We start from the raw sequence: 19,599 nt of genomic DNA, 5'->3' as shown, positions 1-19,599 counted from the left end.
TATGTATATAGTCTTTCCTCTGGTGGATATTCCCTGAGTTAATCTGTAATTATTAAGCATCCGTCACATGCAAAGCTCTTTTGTATGAGTAAGAAGGCATAGGAAAAAAATAGAAATAGTTCTAGCTTAAAACTTTTAGGACTAAAGCATATCTTGTGACTGTAAGTGAATCAGAAAGAAATTGTGCTTTCTCAGAACCCTGAAGGGAAAAGTTTAATATTTGGGATAGACAGAAAAAAGTAATAGTGGACATTTTGTTTTTATGCCTGCAAGAATACTCAGTAATGAGTAACTCCAAATAATTCTGTATCTTGATTGCAGTGGTAGTTCCACAAATCTATACATGTGATAAAATGACATAGGAGTATACACATATTCTACCCATGTCAAGTTCTGGGTTTTGATATTATTCTGTAATTATGTAAGATTTAACTATTGGGGGAAACTGGGTGAAGGGTACATGGGATCTCTCTGTACTATCTCTGCAGCTTCCTGTGAATCTGTAATTATTTCAAAAAAAAAAAGTTAAAAAAAAAAAAAAGACTTCTTATCTGGGCTGTCATTTTGAGAGTAGATCGCAGTGAGCCAAGGGCAGAATCAGGGATACTGGTTAGGAGTTTATTCTAAGGTTACTGCAGTAAACCAGGAGGGAGATAATGGCTATTGGACTAGGTTGGTGGCACTAGAGTGGGGTGGGGATAAGGGTGAGGAATAGTTGAATTCTGGATGTATTTTGACAGCAGAGTTTATAAAATCTGCTGATGGATTGGATGTGGGGTATGAAAGAAAGAGAATGAAAGGCGACAGCAAGGTTTTTGGCCTGGACCACTGGAAGGATGAAGAAAAGAGATGGTAACCAGCAGCAGCAACAAGTAAAGAGGCCTGGTATGAGGTAGCTGGAATCTTGGCAAGGAAAACCAAATAACAAGCCCTCTTCCTCTAGTCCTTGGCAGCTTGGGGCCTCCGAGGCTTAGGGACAGTGTGACATTTGAGTGCACTCTTGTTAACCTTCTCCCAGGAAGCTGAGTTATCTTGGCCTCGCCCTGACTCTTTTGGAAAGAAGCATTTGTTTGATAAACAGGAAGTCGTTTCCATGAGTGTAGAAAGAAGAAATGATAGAACTGAGTGGCAAAGCAAAGAACTGCTAGCTGTGGTTAGCTTGGAATTGGCAGAAATCTTTCCAGGTAGCCACCTAAGCTTAGCACATGAGCCGCCTTTTTCCCATTCTAGACTGGGTTATTTCTTCATCACGTAAAATGAAAAGTTTCTGCCCTGTTGCTTGACCTGCTATCAGGGTATGTTCATTTTCAGCTAGTGTTTTGGATCTTAGATGTTGTAGACTTAGCAGACAAATGGAGACACTGTCTGTTTATAGTGGGAAAGTGACTTATTTTAAGAAATGTTGGCTTCCCACCGCTACTCCATTAGTGGCATGCCTCTGACACTCCAGCGAGGCTGGTCTAGGGACGTTAAGACTGCCTTATGTGTATTTTTGCTCTTTGAAAGGTTAGAATCTAACTGTACCACAAGATATTTCTTCCTGAGTCAGATTGGGACAAAATTACAAACAGTGAATTTGAAGCAATTCACTGTGGAAAAAGCAGTGAACTCTGAAGCAAACTTTGTAAACGCTGGTGCTCTAAGACTTTTGAAACTTCAGAATTCATTCCCTCCGCTTCTAATGATATACTCCTCGTGAGGTATATAAATCCCTTAGTGTCACTAACTACTTTTGATTTTGTGAGGAAGAGCAGACAAAAAAGATTACAGAAATCCAGTGCCAAGTTATTTATGGTGATTGGAAAGTGAGAAAGAGAACTTAGACTCCTTACTTTTTTCTTTTGTTGTTGTTTTGTTTTGTTTTTATTTCACAGGCTCCTCACTTTTGATAAGAACTTGAAAACAGGAGAACCGTTTTCTCCTTTTAATTGAGAGTCACCTCATCCTTGTCTGGGTTGAAAATGGTTGAAGCTGTGATAGAGAAAAACTTTAAATTTGCCCCAGAGGTATAATGGCCACTAAATAGAGTAGTAGTTAATTGATGGTGAAAAGGGACTTACTGTGATGGAGTGAAGATTGTCTAGACTCAGGGGTATGGATGGGGGGCTGGGGTCATGGTTGCAGGGTGGGGTGTTTGGGACTGGAGGTATGGGTGGCATCTTGCCCAGTATTTCGGAGAACTAGCTCACTAAACTGTCCAGAAGAAGCAGAACAACTCTTTAGAGTTCCTTGCAAGTGGGTTTATCCTGACAAGTTGCAGAATGTATTTTACTTTGAATGTTGAGTGGCTTGGGAGCTATTTGTTTCATTTGCCTTCTGAAATTACCCCAGTATGTATTCAAATGCTGTGACTTTGTGTTAAGTCCAGGCTGGGCTACTGCTGCTCTGGGTTTCTTCGCTGAAAGTTAAATGTCATATTTGAACTTGAAGAATTTTTGCTGCCTGCCTATGGAGCACACATGAACATAAAGCAGCCATTTGTCAGCAGGCAGCTGAAAGGCAATTTCAGCAGGGACCAAAAACCGCTGCAGGCTGCTGGCTTCCTGGCACACCCACTAGACCCTGTAGGTTTACACTGAAAGCAAACTAACAGGGGCTGGAGGCGGGGGGTGGTGGTGGTGGTAATAAGATGGGCAAAAATAAAAGCAGAGGCTAAAGTCTGAATGACATTGAGCCAGTATGAAGGTCCTGTATGTGGGGAAGAGCACAACGTTCCCAAAGAAGAAAGAACTTAAACATCAAACACAATGGCTAGTAAGAAACATCTGACGTTTGCAGGCAACACATTTTTTAAAAAAGTAAATTGTGTATCTTCTTTATATTCTTAGCTGTAGGGATACTGTAGGTATCTTTATGGAAAGTACTATATAGTTTAAGCCATTTTACCCAGTGTGCTATCACAAATACCTTGTAACCAGAACCGTGTAACAGTACAATTGGTGTATAATAATAATCACTTTCAAGCTTACAGAATCCTGAACAAAGATCCTTATGATCTATTAACCAAATGCTGAAATAGTATTTGTGTAGTAATGAGTGGACCTTTTTAAAAAATAGCTTTTTAAATGTCTTTGAAAGTTAAAATTATGTCATATATGATAACTCTTAGTCAAAGTACAAGTTTATTCCCAAATATGCTATACTTTCTTTGGCCATAGCATGTAACAGAATTTATTTCTGTTTAGCAGATCAAGAGGTGGCAATATTGGCAGTATAAATGATTCATCCAAGGACAACCGATGTGTCATTGTAGAGATAAAACAGAACTAGGCTGCATTCTACCAGCTCCTGGCCTATGTAACATTTTTGAGAACTTTCCAATCATTTTAGGAAAACAAAGTACTTAGAAAATACAAAGAGGTTTTTTTAATAAAAGAAAATCACTTATTTTGGAAATTGCTAAATTAATCGTTCTGTTGTATTTAAGAAGCACTTTGATGTGTTCTGGTAATTAGTATTTACTGCCAGATGAATGTCTCCTGGGCATTTTAATTAATGGGTGGCTTGGCCAAATGAGCTTCTGAGGGTAAACCTTCATAAGGGTTTATTTTTGTATTTCTCAAGAATAGCTGTCTCTTCAAAGCTCTTTAATTAGACAAGGTTTAGCAGCTAAAGCACATTATTAGAATAATTAGGCCTTGGGTGAAGAGAAATAGTGGGTCAAAGGAGCAGGTACTGTTAGAGAGAATGGCCTCTTCAAGTGGAGCATGGTGTCCACATCTGATGGACATCCAGTTCTTCAACAGCTTGTATTCACTCCCTGTCCCTAGTTGGGGACCTTGTGTTGTTTGAAATTCATTTGACAGATCTCACCAGAAGCCTAAACATCCCAGAGTGTGAGCTCACTTATCACCACCTCTAAACTCCTGTAGAAAGCTGTATCCTAGTCCTTTTAACATCTAAGCTAAAGACTTCTTATTTTCTCTTTCTTTCTACCAAATTGGTGATCTTGGCCATAATAATGATTGTTTTTGAGGGAAATGCTTCAAAGATCTTATGTGTGGGTCATTGATAACTCTAACAATTATAACAACTCCTTTGAGGGGTCTTTCTTAATAATTTAAATAAACTACTTATAACATTGTTGTTAAAATTACTAATGTATTTGGTCTCCAAAGTTTAATGTCCGTTGTGGTCAGAATGTACTTTGAATTATTTGAAAATCTGATATGTGGGTGGATTGTCATTTTGCCCCCTTCTTCAAACCACCCCCACTCCATTTCGTGTCCTAAACTGTTAATCTTGTCAGTCATTACTGGTGCGTATGTTTTATCTCAAAGTTCTTCTTTGTGATGAAGAAAAGATTCACCTGACTTGTCCCATGGGGGATGGAGATGGTGCCAAAACAATTGGGTAGTATTACTGAAAGTACTATTAAAAAACAAAAAATAATACACTTATATTGTCTAATTTTCCACTTTCCCACTATCTCAGGTTGCTTATGATGGCAAATGTGTCTTTTTTCCAGCTAGATCAGTTGATTTAAGGATAGTGCTGATGAGCTATTACAGATTTCAAACAGAGCAAACTGTGTCACTGACATTTCTGATGCCATCAGCTGTCGTGATCCGTATATGCTGTCAGATGAAGAACTGGGTTAAAGATATGTATGTCATTGGTTCAATATAACCGTACTTCCACTATTAGAAAAGTGTTATAGAACTTATGACATTGATTATATGTCAATCAATTCCTTTTTAAATATAGAGGATAGCCTGATTTATAGAATTACAAAGTTAATCACATGTAAATTCTTTTGTTATACCTTAGTTAGTGACATAGCCAATGAAATTATTTCATTTAAAGTGGTAGAAACTCACATGGTTTTCTATTGATGTTATCTGTAAAAATTAATAACATAGTTTTAAAAATATTTGGTAAGCACAGTAAATGCAAATGTAAAGATGCAGGCATATTACTGTGCATTCCAGATAATAGTCACCAAATAAGTACATTTTTATGTCAAATTGTAAACCTTTGAGAAAGCAGAAGAGATATTAGCCTAAACAGAATCCTATATAAAGCAGGTTTTCCCCTCTCAGCAATGACTAATTTCTGTCTATTCTTTCCTAAAGTGATTGATTATTGTGACTCTGCTTTTTGACTCACCCTTTAGCACAGGAAATATTGCTGATACTTATCTTCATGTGCATGTTTGCTGTGTATCTTCATGTGCATGTTTGCTGTATAATCTTTTGCAACGGAGATATGCACAGGAAGGTGTTGAGTGTTACGATCCTTGAAGAAAACCATTATGTGCATCCCTCACAGCTCTTCCTTCCTTATGGTAGGGCGAGTGTATTCTTATGCATATGTATGTGTAATGGGATTTATACTTAACGAAGTTTGGGTGCTCATTACTAATGAATTTTTATAGATACAAATCAGGACTGTAAGTGTATTGTTTTCCATTTGTTTGTTTTACTTCTTTGACTCATTCATTTGCTGGGCCCACTTGTATCACTCCTTCTGTCTACCTCTTGAAATTATACCACTGTCCCAAAACAAGAACTGACGGTATTCTTCTTCGCCGCAGACCACCTGGTGGCCCATGGCAGAATGGCAGAAAAGGAGGCCCGTCGGAAGTTCAAACAGATTGTCGCAGCTGTCTATTTTTGTCACTGTCGGAATATTGTTCATCGTGATCTAAAAGCTGAAAATTTGCTACTGGATGCCAATCTGAATATCAAAATAGCAGGTGAGAAGTATGCTGAGGATGTGAAATAGGAGTGAAGCAGCTTTTCCTTCAAGGTTCTTAAAGCAAGGGATTATCTGTTTTATCTATTCAGAAAGAAGTATTATAAAAAGGATTTTTGTGTGTGTGTGGCTTGAAAATTACTAAGCTTTCAAAATACATTGATGCTATTTTTTTATGTAGTTTGGGATGCAACTGGGTTGGGAAGAAAGAAGAAAAAGTAATTTTTGAATAAGGAATAAAATATAGAATAAATTAGTAAAAAAAAAAAAACTGATAAAATTGTGTGCCTTCTCACCTTCACTTGAGAAGGTTGATTTGTGTCACTGCTGATATAGAGCATGCTTATTCTTAAGACTGTGGTTTTATGATCATTTAAGAAGAATAGATTTTACTGTGGTTTAAAGGCAGTCCATCTCTTTTTATCCTCAAATTTCATTCATCTGCTCATCTGACAGTGCCTAAAAAAGCACTTTTCACTGCCTCACTCTACTCATACTTCAATTTTAGTAAACTGTCAGCTTTTGCCTAACCAATACAAGCTCACCACCTATTGATAGAAGAAAGTGACTGCAGTTTATATAGAAACTATAAATATGAAAATAAACCATTTTTGTTTTTCTGACAGTTTTTGGTATTGCACTGTATGTCCCTCGTCTTCCAGATAAAAAAGGACTGGAATCTCATATAGAAAACAGAACTTTAGCTAGAATATAACTGTCTTGAAAAGCCTAGGTAAGAAGCAATTCTGAAGATTCCCTCCTTAACTGGGTGGGAACTGAGAGTTCAAATATATATTATATTATAGGTCAAAGTACCTATGTGAACCCTTGTAGGTTGTTGATTCTTCTGACAGTGTCTTTTGTGTACATAACTGCTCACTTGCCAGGCTCTACTTTTACATCCTCGGAATGTCACCTAGCCTTTTGTTTATCTAAGTTGGGCTGATTAGAACTTTTATAGTTGTAAGCTCTTTGAGTTCTGTATTTGCTCAGTACATAGTAGACAGGAATTAGAAGCTTTCTTTATCTTACGTGAAATCGTGTTTTTCCTTTGCCCTGACGTCTGGTTTATATTCTCTAAAGCTCTCTAGATGCTGACAGTGCTCACAAGGGTGGGTAGGGTGGAAAGGCCTGACAATTGCAAACCCTCTTTTGTAATTATTCATTGTAGTTTCAATTAAATTAATGGTAATAACACCTACTAAGCTTCACAATCCCTAAAAGTATAATAAAATGTGTTATCTATTGTTGCTGTAACAAATTACCACACACTTAGTGGCTTGAAACACTACAAGTTTATCTTATAGTTCTGGAGGTCAGAAATCTGAAATGAATCCTGTGGGGCTGAAACCAAGGTATTGGTGGAACTGGTTCCATCTGGAGGCTTTGGAGGATTCATCTCCTTGCCTTTTTCAGCTCATGGAGGCCTCCTGCGTTCCTTGGCTCCAGGCCTTACATCACACTTCCACCTCCTGCTTCCATTGTCACATCTCCCACTCCTAATCTGATTCTCTTACTTCCCTCTTGTAAGGACCCTTGTGATTACGTTGGGCCCTCCTGGATGAACCAGGATGGTCTCTCCAGCTCAAGATCCTTAACCTAACCACATCTGCAAAAGAAGATAACACATCCACAAGTTCCATGGATTAGGGCAAGGATGTCTTTGAAGGGCTGTTATTCAGCCTACCACAAATGTTACTGTAGGGTTCTTTGGATTTTTGATTAGGGTAGTGAGTTAAAAGAAGGCCCTCAGGGCTTCCCTGGTGGCGCAGTGGTTGAGAGTCCATCAGCCGATGCAGGGGACACGGGTTTGTGTCCCGGTCCCGGAAGATCCCACATACCGCGGAGTGGCTGGGTCCGTGAGCCATGGCCGCTGAGCCTGCTAGTCCGGAGCCTGTGCTCCTCAACGGGAGAGGCCACAACAGTGAGAGGCCCGCGTACCACAAAAAAAAAAAAAAAAAGAAGGCCCTCTTTTTCTGCTACAGTCTTAGTCTACCTTCACTGACCAAAGACTAAGAAAAAGTTTTTATGCTTCCTTGGTTCTTGATTTTGAATTTAGAATCATTTTGATTTAGTTAAGGGAAATTTGTACGGCTTTTAGTTTTTGCATTGAGAAGCCAAGTTTGAAAAGCAGGGGTTGGTGATAATTGAATTTAGAAACTCTACTGACAAATATTTGGGTAAGGAGATTTTTAAATACTTTCCTTTGTTAATGGTTAAAAACAAACCCATGCAGTCACAATGTGAGTCTCTACCTGTTGGTGTGTAATTACAGACTCCTAGGGGTCCTGACAGCCAGCCTTGGGCTCTCTGTGTATTAATGCATATACTTCGTCAAGATTTTTATTTCATTAACCTAAAGTCTGCATTTTTATTATTTGTTTTCAGAGCAAAGCAAAGAATAAATGAGCGCCCCTAGCTTTGTGCTCTGCTACAGCATCTGACATTGTCTTTGTTTGCATTCTTTCCTACATGCTGTCATTACTCAGTTTCTCAGTCATTGCCTGAACTTCCCTTCCTACACATAAATTGGATAGAATACCCGTTCTCATCAGCCAGGCCTTCTTTGAACTTAATGGACCAGTGGGAGGAACGCTTCTAGTTGAAGCTGACTACAGCATGACTAATTTTAGAGAGGTAGGTTGGATGGTTCTGATGGGATAAGTTCAGATAAGTAATGAAATCAACTTTTTATTCTGAAAGCTAAAAGTGACTTTCAGATCCCTGATCTTTTCAGTAGTCTTTTTGATGAATTATTATAAATCTCAGTAAGAAAGAACTACTGTATATGAAAGAAACACATGAGAGAGAAAAGAGGGTTTTTTTATTTTATTTAAAATATTGTTAGTCTTAAGCACCTCATTTTAAAAATCATAGTATATGTTATAGTAGCAAATTAACTTGGAATTAATAAAAATTCAGATCAGGAAATTTAAGGAATTCATGTTTTCCTTATCCAATATTTACCTAGTGGTTTTGATGAAAAGATTATGCATCCTGTTCAAAAGTAGATGAATAAGTTGTTCTGGGGATGTTTGTGTTTACAGGAATTTATGTTTACTTTTTGTATGAAGTAATGTGACAATTTACATGTAATACTTGGTACTACTATAAAAATCTAGCTATTATAAAAGCCCATGTTAGCCCTCTTCAAGTGAATATGTGTTCCCAGGACACGAGAGATAAGTTTCAGTTACAGATATTAAAAGATTCAACATCATTCCATTGTTTAAGAGTTTTTGTGATTAAATTCTTACCTATGAATTTTTGTTCTAGTGCTAGTTCTAGAGAGAATGAAGCTCAGGTGAATAGTTTGGTTTTTTTTTTTCCTGGTTTTAATGCTTTCTTCTTAATGCTGGTCACAAACCTATCTTCTGTAGAATTATTTGAAAGATGTTTCTATCATTAGTAATCCAGCATAAGCATTGATTGTTTTCAGAATAAAGAATTTTATTTCTGAAAGGCACAGTTGCCAAGTCTGGAACGAAGAATTTGTAGTGGCTATCTGTAATCTTCACTGTTCTTAACAAAGGCTTTTTGCTCCGGTATCACGGAACAGAAAAAAGAAGGCTCAGAACATGACTCCCGCCCTCAAGAATTTACAGTCTATGTGGGCAGCAAATGCTTAGAGCTTTGAAAAGTTAAATAACACCAAAATTATGCTTTACATATATAAGAAGTACTTTGCAAAGCATTTTCACGTATATCATTTAATTTCAACATATTTGGCATGCAAATATGTCTTGCTTAGAAAACACTAGAGTTTCCAAAACACCTTTAACTTGCTAAACGTTTGAATTTCTTATAAAGAGCACTCGTGCAAATCGCTTTCATGTAGAGAATTCAACGCTGGGAAAAGAATAGGGTTCTTGGTCTCTAACATTTCACTTTGTGCCTCAGATGTGTGAGGATCCACAAAGGAGCAGATTCAGGATGGAGGAGGCACAACATGGCTCTCTTAGCACATCGATTGTATCCCTGGGTGACAGCATGGCCAACAGCTACCAAATTGCAGTTTGATACAATAGGAGAGATGTTACAGAGCACATCGTGATTCATTATCACGTTAATTGTATAGTCCAGTCACCACAGGAGTTCAGAGGATGGAGAAACCACTTTAGTTTGCAGAATTTCATTAGATTACAGATGCCACAGGGACTGTAAGCATATCCCATTTATTGTACCTGTTGTATAGTAGGTGCTCAATAACTTTGTTGATCTGAACTTTACATAGTGGTGATGAGGACAGAAACACCCTTTTGAGAATATAGCACTTGAGGTGAGTCTTAAAGGATGAATAGAAGTCGTTAAGGATAGGTGTCAAGGAGAGAATGCCAGTAGGATTAGTCAGTAAGCAAATGTTAGTAAAGCACCTGCTGTGTGCAGACATTGGGAATACAGCAGCGATTAAAATAGTCCCTTGGAACTAATGTTCTGATGGGGAAAGATAGACAGTAAACACATAAACAAGCTCTCATAAGGGCTGTGAAAATGGTAATATCGGGTAGTCTGATAGAACGACTTGTGAGAGGATAACGAGGATAGTCAGAGCCTTCCAAACAGAAGGAAGAGCAAGGCAAAGGCCTGCGAGAGGTGAATTCAGCATATTTAGGGGGTAAGAGAAAGTTTAGCATGGCTGAGGATAATAAATAAGGCCGGGAGTGGAAAGATGGGATGAGAGAGCTGGCAAGGGCCAGTTCGCCTGGGGACCTGTGCACGTGGTGAGGATTTGGGGCTTTATTTTGGTTACAGTGGGAAGCTGAGTTGGAGAAGCATGGGCAGCAGTAGAATGCACACAGCATATCTGCAGAAAAGCTTGGTGAGAGGGAAGGATCGAGGAGTCATGCCTGAGAAGGCAGGAAGGGGAGGTATTTGTACTAAATTGTGAAATTGTTTGAATACCAGGCTTAATAAATCAGATTCAGGGTGGATAAGGAAAAAAGGGTGGGAGTAGGGAGAGGGGACAGGAAAGCAATACGAAGATCAGTTAAAAGGCTGTGAAATGGTAAAATCCTGCATACGGGTGGTGGCAGTGGATGTGGGAAGGAAGAAAAGGGCAACAAATACAAGAGATGTGAGCAGAGGAGGAATTTCTGGGACTGGGTAACCAGTCACATCTCTGGGTCAGGAAGAGGGAACTTCCAGTCAGAGATATGTTTAGAAATAGAGAAATCAGATTTTCTTATTGATGGATTATATTAAGCTGTCAAACTGGTGTTGCCTTATTTTTAATGGTTGATGTACTGCTATTCAAAAGGAATTTTAATTCTTGTCCTTAAAAATTTACTAGAGAAATTTCTGTATTTATAAAAGATTGCCTAAATGTAGCTGGCTTACTCCCTGAAGCAAAGTTATTTGAAATACTCAGACGTTATGAGAATGTTTTGAAAATTGTGGAAACTTTTTTTTTTTAACCTAAGGAAGTTGGAAACTTTTTTCTTTAAATGTCGACTCCCAGAATGGTCTCCATGAGATGGTTTCCACTCCGGTGTTATTGTTTTAGTTGGCAATCAGTAGACAGCAAAGATCTGAAGTTCAGCTACAGCAAAGCCAATATTTTGGAAAGAATTTCCACAGTGCATGGATTTGAGGTACTGTGGAAATTTTTGACCTTTAATGCAGTGAGATCTAGACTACTTCATTTTTTAAAAGTGAGAAACTAAAACATTTGGTAAGTCTATTGACCTTTCACCGCCAGTATGAATATGCTAAGATACAGTCATATCTGTATCTCAAAACAAAGGTTGGAAACCTTGGATTTCTGAGGCCCCTTCCATAGTCTGGTGATTGAGAATGTCCCTGACAGGTCACAAAAAGTAGTTACGAATATTCATCGTGTCAATCCCAAATTTTATGTCATTATCCTAACACCCTTTGTTTAGGTAATCTTTCAGTACACCTCCCTGATTGATGGGTAGTAAATTGAGACCCAGAGAGGCCATGTGACTTTCCCAAATTCGGGTCCTAGTAGAGCCTAGGAATCATAACGCCTCACCCTTGTGCTCTCACCCTGAAATGGTATAGGACCCTCAACTAGCAGGGGCTAAGGAACTTTAACGTATATTGACCCTTGGGAAAATGGAGTTTGGAAAATTCTCTCTTCTGAATCCTATTCCTAAGACTGGAGCTTTTACAAATGAAAAATTAATGTACCTTCATTAAAAAGGCATTTCAGGTACACATAGTTGACACACATGGCACATGAAAAAATGCTCAACATCGCTAATTATTAGAGAAACACAAATCAAAACTGCAATGAGGTACCACCTCACACCAGTCAGAATGGCCATCATTAAAAAGTCTGCAGATAACCAGTGCTGGAGAGGGTTTGGAGAAAGGGGAACCCTCCTGCACTGTTGGTGGGAATGTAAATTGGTACAGCCGCTATGGAAAACAGTGTGGAGGTTCCTCAAAAAACTAAAAATAGAGTTACCATATGATCCAGCAATCCCACTCCTGGGCTTACATCTAGACAAAACTATGATTCGAAAAGATACATGCACCCCACAGGACAGGAATAAAGGCGCAGACATAGAGAATGGACTTGAGGACATGGAGAGGGGGAAGGGTAAGCTTGGATGAAGTGAGAGGGTGGCATGGACATATATATGCTACCAAATGTAAAATAGATAGCTAGTGGGAGGCAGCCGCATGGCATAGGGAGATCAGCTCGGTGCTTTGTGTCCACCTAGAGGGGTGGGATAGGGAGGGTGGGAGGGAGATGCAAGAGGGAGGAGATATAGGGATATATGTATATGTATAGCTGTTTCACTTTGTTATACAGCAGAAACTAACACACCATTGTGAAGCAATTATACTCCAATAAAGATGTTTAAAAAAAAAAGAAAAGAAAAGATACATGCACCCCAGTGTTCATAGCAGCACTATTTACAATAGCCTAGACGTGGAAGCAACCTAAATGTCCATCGACAGCTGAATGGATAGGAAAGATGTGGTGTATATATATATATATATATATATATATATATATATATACTGGAATACTGCTCAGCCATTTAAAAAAAGTAAAATAATGCCATTTTCAGCAACATGGATGGACCTAGAGATTATCATGCTAAGTGAAGTAAGTCAGGAAGAGGAAGACAAATACCATATGATGTCACTTATATGTGAAATCTAAAATATGACACAAATGAACTTATCTATGAAACAGAAACAGACTCACAGACATAGAGAACAGACTTGTGGTTGCCAAGGGGGAGGGGGCTGAGGGGAGGGATGGATTGGGAGTTTGGGTTTAGCAGATGAAAACGATTATATATAAAATGGATAAACAACAAGGTTCTACTGTATAGACAGAGAAGTATGTTTGATATCCTGTAATACACCATAATGGAAAAAGAAAAAACAAGAAATAAAGTGAATGTAACTATTTAATATTTTTTAAATGACAAGATTTTGTTTTATTTTTTTATGACTGAATAATATTCCACTGTATACCTATACTACATTTTAAAATCCATTCATCTGTCAATGGACACTGAGGTTGTTTCCATATCTTGGCTATTGTAAATAATGCTGCGATGAACATGAGCATGCAGATGTCTTTTTGAATTAGTGCTTTCATTTTCTTTTCTTTTTTTTTTTTTTTTGGCCACGTCACGCGGCTTATGGGATTTTATTTCCCCAACCAGGGATCAAACTTGGGCTCTCAGCACTGAGAGCAAGGAGTCCTAACCACTGAACTGCCTGGGAATTCCCAGTGCTTTCATTTTCTTTAGATCAATACCTAGAAGTGGAATTGCTGGATCATATGGTAGTTCTCTTTTTAATTTTTTGAGGAACCTCTATACTGTTTTTCATAGTGGCTGCACCAGTGAACATTCCCACCAACAGTGCACAAGGGTTCCCTTTTCTCCACACCCTCACCAATATTTGTTACTTCTTGTCTTCTTGGTAATAGCCATTCTAACAGGTGTTTTGATTTGCATTTCCCTGGTGATTAGTGATGTTAAGCATCTTTTTATGTACCTCTTGGCCATCTGCATGTCTTCTTTGGAAAAATGTCTATTCAGATCTTCTGTCCATTTAAAAAATTGAATTGTTTTTTTGCTACTGAGTTGTATGAGTTTTTTATGTATTTTGGATATTAACCCCTCATCAGATATATGATTTGCAAATATTTTCTCCTATTCAGTAGGTTGCCTTTTCATTTTGTTGATAAATATTATTTATAATGAACTTTTAAGTCAATTTTAATAATGTACTAATATAAAATATTTTACTTAAATTACTTCTTTATCATAAATCACATAAAAATGACAAAGTTATTTATTTATTTATTTTTTTGACAAAGTTATTTTACAAATTTCTTTCTTGCAAGGTTTTTAGGATAATATATTCCTTTGAAAGAAGTTTGAGAGTCAGAAAAGTTGGAAAATACCGAGTACTTGTACAATTAAATAGGTTAGTTTTCTTAACATTCTAGTCCAAATATGACCTTGATCTTTTTAATCAGATTGAGAGATTCTCTGAGCTCTTGATAGACTCTTTTTCAGGAAAGCCTTTCTCCTCTATTATATACCAATTGCCCCTAAACTTTTGCTTAAAACTCAATTTATGCATATAATTATATTGTTAGATGTGTGATTATGTTGTTTGCCCCTTGATGCACTAATGGTCCCTCAGAAACTTGGGGCGTATCCTACTCCTGTTAGTATATTTACACCTTACCTTTTAGGTGGGTTACTGTTCAGATGTTTCCTCTCATTTGAGTTATGTTTATTCTATTCTGTTAGGTTTAACCTAAGATGGTATTTTCTTGCCTGCTTAGTTTCTAGGTGACAACTGAGAATCTTATATGTGATCGTACCTTCTTTTCTCCAAAAGTAGCCTTCTGCTTATCAGACCATATGCCTTAATTTTTAATTTGGAAAATATTATTGTTATACCTATATACTGTATTTCCATTGGGTATCTTTAGTTTCTGTTGAGAAGTTAAGGGGACCTTGATTCATTATGGTCCATAAAAGGCACACTAAAAATTTGTATAGTGTGCTCACCTATCAGGATTAGAAACTTACTTGATTGAATGATTGGACTATTATTTTTCTAAGTGATATGAATCACTTTAGAATCATAATTGCAATAGTATGCATTAACGTTTTCAAGAATTCCAGTGAATATTGTTTGTAGGTCTTATAGAAAAGGTCTTATTATAACCTTTTCCTTTATACATCTACTCAATACTGAGTTTGATTAAAAGATCCCGTGTTGGTGAGGGGTTTTTGCCTTTTCTGAGAAGGGTTGGGGTAGTGCTATCTATGATAAGAGTGGAGGGGATTTGTTTATTACCTCATTTAAAAATAGCTGAGTTCAGTGATCCTAACTGCTAAGATATTTTTAAAACTTTGGGGGCAAATACATGTCATTCATTGAAAATACCAATGTAATGCTGCTCCAGCATTTTTGTTTTTAAACTTTCATTTTCCACGGAGGTAGTCATCATGCTGTATGATACACAGTGCTCAGAAGTTGTGGAGGGTCAGGAGATTGCTAAGATTAAGTGATAGCTGTGTAAGAGCCCTGTATATGGTGCAATAGTAGGAGCTGCAACAGAATGGTCCTCTAATACCTAACACATTACCAAGAAGGTACATATATTCTTTCAACCTCCTGAATATTACCTGTCCCCTCCTCCAATTCTGACCTCCCCTGGTTTCTTAAACTAAACCAAATGCCCCCCTTCCCAGATAAGCTGATTACTTGATTTTTTTTTTTTTTTCCCATGAAGGAATTTCTCTTGAGTATAAATGCTCAGGCTGTGAGTCAGTAGTTTTTGGCATTACTTCTCTATTAGCTCCTAGTTAGGAAGTTCAGCCAGAGGTTGAAGGGATTGCTAAACACTTCAGGACTTCCCAGACCCATTTTTAAGAGCAAACTAATATTGAGACTCCTGGGAACTTTGAAACTCATCCTTTGTCACTACCAATATTTTGAGATTCACACAGTTGACTCTTGTGTTCAAATCCAAATAAAGCTTTTGGGTCACATGATTTCTAGGCTAGTAATATTGTGTAGGAAAAACAAGGTTAGTTCCTCTTCCGTGTCATGTTCTATCTTAACAGTCCATATAACGGTCTAAATCCTGTTTATAAAGTGTTCTTTTACAGGTCTTGATCTTTGATTTGTCAATTCATTTCTAGCTAGAATACCTGACAGCTTGTGGCCCACACCCCGTACTTATTAGTCCACTGAGAAGTTAATCAGGGCCCTAAATTATTTCTATTCTTGATCTTTGTCTTTACTTGCAAGTGCAGCATTGGGGTTATGAGTCCTCAGAAGCTTTCAGATTTTAAAACAGGAAGGGGGCTTCCCTCGTGGCGCAGTGGTTGAGAGTCTGCCTGCCGATGCAGGGGATATGGGTTCGTGCCCCGGTCTGGGAAGATCCCACATGCCGCGGAGCGGCTGGGCCCATGAGCCATGGCTGCTGAGCCTGCGTGTCCAGAGCCTGTGCTCCGCAACAGGAGAGGCCACAACAGTGAGAGGCCCGCGTACCGCAAAAACAAAACAAAACAAAACAAACAGGAAGGATCTTGTCTCGGTATTTTCTGGTGAGGTGGTTTATTTAGGATAAGTAATTATTTTCCCACTTCACGTTTTTCCTCTGCCCCGTACTTCCAAGCTTACTTATCACAACGAGGAAGTGAAATGAAGCACAAGTTACTCCTGAAGGGGTTGGCTGCCACTTGTAGCTGTACTACTGTACCACCTTCACAGACACTGTGAACATTTGGAACTGGCTGCAGGCTGCGCCTAATCTGTTATATCTGCTTCGGGTTGCTCCTTGGTCAGCCAAAAAAGAAGTCAAGGGTATTACTCTGAGGTGGTGGACCAAGTAAGAAAATTTCCTCTTGCAGTTGTCCTGATTTTTAAATTCGTGCCACCCATTCCCTCTTTCCCCTTGCCGCATAGACATACCCAGTTGTTGATATACTTAACTTTTAGGGCTGCAGTATCACTGCCAGGTATAGCCCCAGCCTCCTGATCTTGCCTAGAACAAAGGATTTCAAGTCTCAAAATGGATAGTAAAGCTCTGGTATTTAAACGATCCCTAGAAGACAGACATATGGTTCCAATTAGTCTGCTGCTCTGTATTAAGGGGATGTAAGATACCATTCTAGCCTGCAGACAAATGCTAACCAACCAGGGTGTTGGGGGTTGGAAAAGAGACCTAACAAATTATGTTAGGAGCCACTTATGAGTGGAGAAATAAATGACCATAGGCCACATGAAGAGAACAACTCCACCCATATGGCTTCTGTTGTGTGGGTGTGAGTATTCACTTCAACCAGTTTCTTCTCTTGTTTCTCCCTTTCCTTCTGTAACTCTTTAGAATATTCATCATTTTAATGTTGATTCTGTAGGTCATAATTTTTTTCCTGTTGCCAATAAATAAAGAGGAAGGGATATAAAGTATCTTTATGGCATCTTTGTACCTGAGAATTTTCTGAAACTAACTGCTCAGTGTTTTAGTTCTTATTATTCAAGTCTTTATTTTTAAAACAAAACTTTTTAATACAGAATAATAAAGCAATAATATAAGCATACTATAGGAAATTTAAAGAACAACAAAAGATTTTTAAGTACTCAAACTGGAATCTCACCTCCAAAACTTACCATTTTGAACGCATTGTTTTTTCTATGCATGCTTTTTTATAATTATAGTCACTGTATGTACAATTTTACGTGTAGTTTTTATCCTTTATGATATGTAAATATTTTCCCTATGCTGTTCTATGTAATCATTTTTAATGATTGCATATCAAATAGATATAACATAATTTACATAATTTAACATAATTTACATAATATAACATAATTACATAATTTTAAGCTCTCCCATATTGTTGTAAGAGCACAGAAATTCTTGATAGGGCTGTGGTGTTTACTCCCCGCCTTCCTTTCTTTGACATTATCAGTACAGTTCAAAACTACAGAGTTTATATACTTATCATTTTGAACATGCACTGAATCTGTTCTCTTCTTTGCCTTAAGTTTCTATGTTATTTTTGTTGTTCTTGTTCTCATTTTTTATTCTTGTGGACGTTGCCCTGCTTCTGCGTTTCCCTTTGTACTGCACCAGCATTCTCCAACCTTCGCCTTGTGACGCCGCCGTGTGAGCTTGTGATGCCGTAGTTTATTTTCCTTGTGCCCCCTGGTTAGAACCATCCTGGGCTGACATGAGCTGGGGCCATGCAGCACTTTAGTATTCCTTAGGACGGTAGTTCTGGAAAGCTAAAAGAAAATAGTGGCTGAATACAGAGTGCCTGAGGTGATAAAGACATGTTTAGCCTCTGTCCGTCCACTGGCTTCTTACCACTGGGATTTGAATAATTAAAATGTTATAAGCAGAAAAAAAATATCTTCTAGTTAGGGGAGAGTTAAGATTATTTATCAGAAAGATTTGCCAAGATTAGGTTAACTCTCAGTTACCTACGTGTTGTTCTGTTTTTTACTATCCCATTTTTTTGAGTTTTTTCCCTCCCCTCTCTTCTGGCCGTCCATGTTTTTTGATTCGCTAGTATATCAAGCCTGTTTATCTTAAGTTAGACATACGGAAGGAAAAGAAGGAAAATCTAAGTCTCTTCAGTGTCGTTCTTTGATAGCAGCTCTTGTTCAGTTAGGGGAGACAGTGACAGTATAGACAAAAATTGATTTTTAAACTATGAGTAAGGCGTCTTAGTCCATTCGGGCTGCAATAATAAAATACCACAGACTAGGTGGCTCATAAACAACAGAAGTTTACTGCTCACAGTTCCAGGCTGGGAGGTCTAAGCTCAAGGCACCAGCATGACTGCCTTCTGGTGAAGGCCCTCTTCCTGGTTCATAGCTAGAGCCTGCTCAGTGTGTCCACACATGGTGGCAGGGGCTAGAGGTCTCTCTGGAGCCTCCTTTATAAGGCACTAATCCCACTCATGAGGGTTCCACCCTCATGACCTAATCGATTCCCAAAGCTCCCACGTTCTAATACCATCACCTTGGGAATTAGGATTTCAACATGTGAATTTTGGGGGCACATTCAGACCATTACATAATGTATGCCATCTTTGTCTCTTAATATGAGTTACTGAGAAGTAGTTATTTTATTAGTATAACACTAATACTAATATTTTTAATGAAGTGAACTGCTTATCATTTATACCTAATTGCTGTTATATTATGACAGCAATTATATATCATTAAAATATTTACTACTTTTAAATTGTTTTTAACTACAACTCTAAACTCTATCATTATATATCACATCTTCATAGTTTGCTCTTCTTCAAATAGGATTATTGCTGTTTTCAACAAAAACTTCACTGGGATTCCTGTTCAGCAAGTAACTCCCAGTTCCTACCCTCTTAGCTGTTCTCTAAGGGCAGCTCTGAGTTCTCATACCTTTATCCCTTTTTATTTTTTATTATTAATTTTTTGATGTGGATCATTTTTTAAAATTTATTTATTTTTGGCTGCATTGGGTCTTCGTTGCTGTGCGTGGGCTTTCTCTAGTTGCAGTGAGCGGGGCTACACTTCGTTGCAGTGTGCAGGCTTCTTATTGCGGTGGTTTCTTTTGTTGCGGAGCAGGGGCTCTAGGCGTGCAGGCTTCAGTAGTTGTGGCACAGTTATTTCTGTCTAGTATTCCATGACAGAAGTATACCACAAGTTATTTTTCCATTTTATCCATTGATGGATATTTGGATTGCTTTTAGTTTGGAGCTCTTACTAACAATTGTGATGAACATTGCATTCTTAAACGTTAATGTGCATCCTTAAACATTAATGAAGAGTATAAACTGAGGAGTAAAGTTGCTAGGTTGTACTGTATGTCTGTTTTCAGATTTTACTGGGTGATGCTAAACTGGTGTGTCAGTTTGTGTGAGGGTTCCCATTCCTGCA

At 38.0% G+C, this 19,599-nt stretch overlaps 1 protein-coding gene across 6 annotated transcripts in view; it reads left to right on the top strand.

Annotated features, from left to right (window-relative positions):
* SIK3 (SIK family kinase 3) overlaps positions 1-19,599 on the top strand; it is a 245,552-nt gene that overhangs the window by 164,866 nt on the left and 61,087 nt on the right. For all 6 annotated transcript variants that reach the window (XM_067751116.1, XM_067751115.1, XM_067751113.1 and 3 more), the window contains exon 4: positions 5,537-5,698. In XM_067751116.1, coding sequence (XP_067607217.1) covers positions 5,537-5,698 — 162 coding nt within the window. The remainder of the gene's footprint in view (positions 1-5,536; positions 5,699-19,599) is intronic.

Source organism: Pseudorca crassidens, chromosome 9 (genome assembly GCF_039906515.1).
Source record: "Pseudorca crassidens isolate mPseCra1 chromosome 9, mPseCra1.hap1, whole genome shotgun sequence".
Taxonomy (NCBI): domain Eukaryota; kingdom Metazoa; phylum Chordata; class Mammalia; order Artiodactyla; family Delphinidae; genus Pseudorca; species Pseudorca crassidens.
The sequence above is the reverse complement of the archived record's forward strand: the minus strand, read 5'-3'. Positions and strand labels throughout refer to the sequence as shown.